This window comes from Montipora capricornis, chromosome 6 (assembly GCF_036669925.1).
Source record: "Montipora capricornis isolate CH-2021 chromosome 6, ASM3666992v2, whole genome shotgun sequence".
Lineage (NCBI taxonomy): Eukaryota > Metazoa > Cnidaria > Anthozoa > Scleractinia > Acroporidae > Montipora > Montipora capricornis.
In genome coordinates, this window is record NC_090888.1 from 73,525,245 (window position 1) to 73,532,744 (window position 7,500).

The 7,500-nt window shown below is 39.2% G+C and overlaps 1 protein-coding gene and 1 pseudogene across 1 annotated transcript in view; both read right to left on the reverse strand.

Annotated features, from left to right (window-relative positions):
- LOC138054514 (uncharacterized) overlaps positions 1–217 on the reverse strand; it is a 5,916-nt pseudogene extending 5,699 nt beyond the window's left edge.
- LOC138054513 (serine-rich adhesin for platelets-like) overlaps positions 1–7,500 on the reverse strand; it is a 34,800-nt gene that overhangs the window by 17,623 nt on the left and 9,677 nt on the right. The window contains exons 3-4 of the mRNA XM_068900964.1: positions 781–955; positions 224–352 (exon numbers count right to left, since the gene is read on the reverse strand). Coding sequence (XP_068757065.1) covers positions 224–352; positions 781–955 — 304 coding nt within the window. The remainder of the gene's footprint in view (positions 1–223; positions 353–780; positions 956–7,500) is intronic.

Sequence of the window (7,500 nt, forward strand, 5' to 3'; positions counted from 1 at the left end):
ACAAGGTTAGTAAGATATTTATTACATGTCAAGATCCTTGAATAGGGCCCTGAATGGACCAATAACAGCTTTCATACTATCCAAGTGATACAGTACTGTATAACGTTGTCATAATGAATACAGACTTTAAACTAAAAAAGCCATGTTTGCAATTTCAAATGCACATTAAAATAAAAATAGTGTAAGTGTACTACTGCCCCTAAATACCATCACTGTTCATTACCAAGATGAGGTTGCTGTCTGTCAGAGGTAGAAGTACTTCCTGGCACTGAAGGTACATCATCACATCTGGCTTCATCACTGATTCTTCCTCTATCATAGGACTCGTCAAATGATGTGTAACTATAATGTGCTGTGCAAAAATAGAAGGTTTGTTTAACCCTTACCTTTTTTAAAAAGAAAGGAAGAGAGAAATGCATACGTAGAGGAGCCAATTTACTTTTCTCGCACTGTATAAAAGAAATGCAAAAGGGCCTATCCAAACATGGCCTCGATATTAGAAAGCAACAACTCTAAGTGACACTTTTAGAAGAAGACAGTCTAGATGGATGGGATATATGAATTCTAAGGGCGAACAAAGAGGATGGGTGTTTAGAGTAGAGTAGATCCATGAGAGAACCACTTACAAAAAACTTCCAGAGGAAGTAGAGATAATTTGTTGGTCACCCTCAAGGAAATAAATCAATTACAGCTTTGCTGCCATTCACTTGTTCAGTCATTGTAAGCATATAACTATGAAAATGACTGATTATGTAGTTTTGAAAGTAAGACTTTCCCTACCTTTTCTGACTATAACAAATATGACATCACTATCTTCACTGACTACAAATGGCTCTGTTGGTACAACATCACCATCAAGAGCCAGCTGGCAGATGTGTTCTCCCACAGGAACATCAACAGTGTCTGACTCATAAAGAGCTTCATCCAACTTCCAATATAATGTTACAGATCCAGCCTGTCAAAAACATTGTCACCATGAATTATGGTTTAAATTATTGTTTACAAAAAGAACCAAAATTCCAGATAATCTACCTATCTGCACAAGGTGCATATGCACAAGAAATAAAAAATAATTGAGCAGCTCTCAACTTGACATCCACAGAAATTCATGGTTGTTGAAACATTCAAAATAAACCCATTGCAAAGCAGCTAAACCTTAACCCTAATCCTACCATTCTCATGCATTAAAAATAAAAATTGGACGACATTTCCATTGTCTGATAAACTGCACAATTTAACAAAAGTACATGTACATGTAGAGCACAAATAGGAACCACTTCTACTGAATATAACCTTGCCAGTCCCTTCCAGTCAATACCCACGAAGAATTTCCAGACATATGGGTTGAAATATGGTTAAAAAATATTTTTTAAAGTAAGCATAGTTCTTAATTGCAATCAATATCATTAATAGTGTGGGCAGGGTTTGAGCTAGGATTCGATCACTGTGGGACAGTTTGTCCCCTTGGCTAAAATTGTGGGGGACATTTTCATTTTTAGGGGGACAGTCAATTTTTTTCCGTTCTCTTACGTTCAAACAAAGAAACAGGCACAACAACAAAAACATATTTTATTATCTGTTACTTGTAATTAAAAAATTAATACAAACAAGAAAGTTAAGAAAATGGTGTCAATGGCTTGCGGTTGACCATTGTTCTCTAAAAACACGACACTGTGATGGTGTTGCTGAGTGTATCCCCCATAGTTTCCTAATTACCGGTAACAGCATCCACGAGTTCTTCATAGTCGTTGTGTCTTAGGAGAGTTGAGGTTCTAAAATTTGTAGACCCTTCTTCCGATGCCAAGGGGTTCGTTTTGTTAGATTTTCTACAAAAATAGCAGAACATCGCCTCCTTTTCATAGCCCAACTACATGTGATCTCACAACTAAGTTTTCTGGAAAGATTGTGGTTTCATTTGAGCCCCATCTGTTTCTTTCTCATTAATACACTGTTGTTCTTCTGTATTTTTTTTTCTCCGATCAACCTGGCTTCGGTTTGAGGCGAAAGAGCTATCTATTGTACGAATATGTTAAATTCCCAGATGCGTGCATCATGCTTGGTTGAACATCAGAAGAGTGACTGAAAAGTGACTTTAAAATGAACTTAAAGCGCATGACAAAATTCCTCCCATGGTCTGTGTTTCAGCTTGTAATTTTTGTACTAAACTGTATCTCTTCTTGTGTGCTTCCTTCTGGAACCTGGACCGAAGTCAAATGATAATGCAAGGGGGGAGGGGCCGAGGAGAAGGAGTGAGAAACCGCCTGCAATCAAGCCCTCAAACATTTTTGGAACCTCAGTTTGCCCACGACCGGAGAAAATATCGTTCCTGATTGGCTGACTAAGTGTCAGAAATAAATCCGCCTGCATTTTCTGCTGTTCTTAAATAAGACCAGAAAAAGTTACAAGAGCACTAATAAATGGAGGTGATATTTTGGTGGTCCTTCCCAAGGGATTTTGCAAAAGCTTTATCTTTCAGTTTTTTCTAACTGGGGAAATGTGTTCTGCATTAGTAGTCACACCTTTGAGAAGTATCATCCGTGGTCATACTAAATTAAAGAAGTTGAAGGATGAGGGCTCACAGCAACCTCTTGTTGGCGTCTGCCAGATGTATCCATTCGGAAGCACCAGCCAGATTTCTCAATGTCCTGGAATGACATTCTAATAACTCCCTCAAAAAATTGTCGGCTATATATATCATTGTCGACAAATCGTACACACTAGAAACAAGGACAGGGAAACTTAAACGGTAAGTTGAAATCTCAATTAGATTTTGTAATTTTTTTCCCAAGAAAACTAACTGCATCACTCCCAATATTTTCACAAGGCGCACTATGAGTGGTTGGGTGCTGACATCAGCTAATCTTGCCATGACTCCCCTCTGAAGATCATCATCACTAATAATTGTAATGGCATAGGAGGATCAGAGCACAATAGAGAATTCCACTGTTTCATGGACATCCATCAGCCAGATATCATTTAGGGGTGTGAATCTAAGCTTGCTGGCCAAGCCATCTATGGTAACTTCCCTTCTAATTATACTGTTTAGGGGAAGACAGAAACTCTCAAAGAAACAAGCACAAGGCAAATGAAAAGAAAGAAGTAAAGACTGGAAAGACTCTTCAAGAATGCTAAGAGTTTCAAGAAATATCGCAACTTGGTTAAGAGCCCAGACGGGGATGCTCCTCGTCTCGCTTAGGGGTGCAAATTTTGGATTTTGGTCTCGCTTAGGGTGTTCCGGGCAAAGCGCCAATATTTTAAGCTGCCAAGGTCTCGCTTAGGGTTCTGCGAAGAAACACAGAATTACGCGAAGAGAAACAGAAGTCAAATTTTCTTTTTAACGTGCTTCGACTCCTTATGATTATCATCTTGTGCCAGTATAATTTTATAGCAAACGAATTTCAACCTAGCAAAATGTAACATGTCAATAACCAGGCCACCCCTTAAGTCCCAGTCATATACAGATTATGCAACAGCTTGCCAACCAATTCCTTACCATAAATATCTTGGTGTTTTCATCCAGTACAATCTAGAATAGGGTTACCATGACCATGTTAATTTCGTAAAACATAGGACCATGAGGATAATGGGCCTGCTACATAGAAATTTCTTGCAAAGCAGCCAGTACGTATGTGTCGGCTGCATGGAATTCCCTTGAAAAACAGCACCTAAACACTCTGGAATCCATTCATTGCCAAGCTTTAAGGTTTCCTTGTTCTGTTTACTCAAGTTTCTCTGGGGTCACTTCCATGTAGCAGTTGCTCTATTGTGACACCCTTGTTATGGAGTAGTCGTTGTTACAGTTGCGTTACTATTTTTGCGGACATCTTTGGGTTTTTTGTTTGCGGTTAAAGGGCAGTTTCAGTTTTTTGCACGCCCTTTTATTAGTTGTTGTTAGCACGTGAAATTGTGTGCGAATTGTTTTTGGTTTTGTTCTTTTCAATTCATTGGCGTAGTTAATTATGTGAGTGATCCTTTTTTATAGAGTTAACCCTAACATCTTTATGTTAGTTTCATCGCACTCTCTTAAATTAGTTGTACACCATTCCTTCCGATCGATTTGATATTGATTTGGTTAGGTTTGTCGCCTTAATTGTATGCATATCGTTTGTCGGTTTAAAGCTCTAGTTATATCCATTCTCGCTTTGCATGTTTTCTTTCCCGTTTATGTAGCAGGTTTCAAACTTGAGTTTCTAAAGCATTGATTACAGGGTTTACGTTTAGTATGTATTAATGCATTATTTTCAGTTTACTAGCCAATACCAATAAATATATGGAAATTTTCGTTCTTGGTTCTGGTGCAGTAAAATATCACCAATTGTTGCCGCTGGCTATTTAAAGGTAAAGGTAAAGGTAAAGGTACATGTTATTTAACATCAGAAGTTTCTTTCATCTCTGGAGAGCACTCTCCCAGGAAGCCGACGGTGCGCTCATTTTACCCCCCACTTTCCATCAGTGCTCCGTTTTAAGGGTATTTAATTAATAAAAGCTACTTATGCTACACTGAAAGGAAAGAAGTCGAAACAAGGATGTGAGACCCTGTGCCACCATTGCTCCTCAAGAATGAATGTGGACATAATTTAGACATTTCTTTTCATGAACCTGTAATGAAGGTCACTCAAGGTGAAATAGAAAATGGAGGCACCTTAGAGAACTTTGGCCTGCCGGAAACTTGGGAGCAAAAAGTAACAGAAATGGGAAAATCATATTTAACAAAATCCTACAAGGAGAAGCTAAACCAACAAATCTCAAAAATAAGGGCGTTGATTAGGCCAGATGTCGACCCAGAATTGTTGGAAGCTGAAAGAGGTTCACTTCAAGTTGATTTAATCAAAGAAGAATTCCTCGCAAGGTGAGAAGGGGCCATGAAGTCCATAAAGTATATGGATGAGCTAAATTCTGCTAAGACATTGCAAGAAGTTGGTGCTTAACTACCTTCCTATAATTCTTGGTGTGAAGTGGTGTCCTAACGTCGAGCATGTGATGTTCACAAGAAGAAGGAAAGCACTGTGTTGTTCCTCGACTTAGTCAACTTTGTTAAAGAAGAAGCCAAGCTTGCGATGGATCCCACTTTTTTGCTCGAATCTCTAACGACAGGGGAGGTAGAAAGAAATCGAGTCAAGAGCGTGAAGCAAAGGACATCCAGTGCCCGTAGTTTTGTTTCCCGTTTCTTAGCAAGGAGATCTAGCCCAGTAAGCCACAGAGAAAGCCCCACCAAAGGTGGTCAGAATAGTGAGTTTTCCTCAAGAATTGCCCAATATGTGGAGAAACTCATTGGCTGTTAAGCTGTGGCAAGAATTACCCACTGAACTAAAACATACAATGTATATATAACACTTTAATTTCTTTAAAAAAAGTAAAACAATATATCTTAATCCAGAAAATTAATTCTTACAGTCAATACTTTGTGTGAAATATTCTTTTCCTATTGTCTATTGTGTTTCTCCTCTATGTGTATGTGTTGTGTTCTATGTTTTTTGCTTCTGACGTCTACATATTAAACTGAATCAATAAAAGAGTAGTATCTCATCCCGAAACTGAATGGTTTATTTAGAAACTACAATCGGCAACAAAACTAGTTGAGACAGTTGAAAACATAGCACACTGGCAATGACACATTCATTGTTTGCAGAGAAAACTTGTCCAAAAAGTATGTTTCCGAGATACCCCTCCCTCCCCCACTCTAATCAATGTTGTACCGCTGTTTACAAGGCTCGTAGAAAACAGAAAAAGAAAACACAACATTGTCCCAGGGGTGCAGGGGAGGGGGCCATTTTTCGCACCGAGCTTGAAATTGACTCAAAAGGATAAGAGTGTCTCAACAATTTTGACGCCGATTGTAGGCATTTCCTTACTTGTAATGTATTTTTAGTTCTTTTTATTATCACTTGCATGTAATTGTCTATTAGCCTAAAATTACTTCATGTGACTAAATAATTTACGAGTACAACGTGAAATGCGAATAAAGCTTGTTGTTGTTTTTGTTGCTCTGACAAGTGCCCGGAGTTAAAAGAAAAGAGTATTGCAGACAGCATGGAGATCATAAGGTGCCATAGCCTTTGTTTCAGATGCCTCAGAAAGGGTCATCAGTCATTTCCTGTGGTGGGAGGATGGGAACACTGCTGAGGATCTGGTGGAATACAGAATGACAGTACACTTGTTTGGAGCGACATTCTTACCTGCTTGTGTGAACTTTGCCCTGAAACACACCACTAAAGACCATCAGTCAGAGTTAGGAGCTGATGCTGCTAACTTCCTGGGACAAAAATTTTACGTTGACCATGGACTCAAGTCCTGTCCTACCATGGAAGAAGCCAATCGTTTGTCTTAGAGGGGGTTTTAAGTATTTTTGAACAAGAAAGAAGTTATGAAGAATATTCCAGAATCTGACAAAGCAGAAGGAATCTAGAATATCGGCCTTGACCTCAACAAATTGCCCATAGAAAGAGCTCTTTGTGTCTTCTGCTGTGTATGCAATCAAATTCTTTCCAGTTCTGTCTGGAGTTGAAGGAGTTGAAGGTAAATAAAGTAAAGTAAAGTAAAGTAAAGTGACCATACTTAATGTCAATATTAAACTTGAGACAGTAATTCAACTGACAAACCTGAGGTCGACGGTGCGCTCATTTTTATTACTCCTCCCTCTCAATTAGAGCTCCATTTTAAGGGTATTTAAACCTACTTGAGCTACACTGAAACAAAAGAAGTCGAAACAAGGATGTGAGATCCAGGAATCAAACTCAGGACCTCTCGCACCAAGGTTGCGCACTAACTGACTGTGCCATCCTTACTGCTCTTATTGCACTGTTGTTGCTGGAAGGGAAAAGCATCCTCCAAGATTTATGTTGCTGTGGGGTTGACTGGGATGAATTCTGATTCCTGATCAAGGCAAGGTTGGAAAAGTGGAGATTGGAACTGCATGTCCTGCAGAGTTTTTCAGTGCCAAGATGTTTTTGTCCCGAAGATTTTGGTAAAGTCATGAAGAAGGAGTTACATCACTTCTCTGATGCGAGCACAAAGGGCTATGGTCAGTGCAGTTACTTGAGGCTTACCAATGATTCAAACAACATTCACTGTTCCTACGTCATGGGCAAGTCAAGAGTGACGCTGCAAAAGCCTGTAGCAATTCCAAGATTAGAGCTGCAAGCTGCTGTCACATCAGTGAAAGTAAGCCAGCAGTTACATCATGAGCTTGATCCTAGTGGTACCCAGGAGGTGTTTTGGAGTGATAGTAAAGTAGTACTGGAATACATTGCCAATGAAAGTAGAAGGTTCCACATCTTCATAGCTAACTGTGTGAAGGTTATTCAAGATGCAACGTCAATCGAGGAGCTCCATTTTAAGGGTATTTAAACCTACTTGAGCTACACTGAAACACTGAAACAAAAGAAGTCGAAGGAAGTGAAGGTACGTAGATACCAAGTTGAACCCAGCAGATCATCTTTCAAATCGGCACCCTTAATCCTCACGGTATTAACGAACGCTTTTCATTTAACTAATATATTC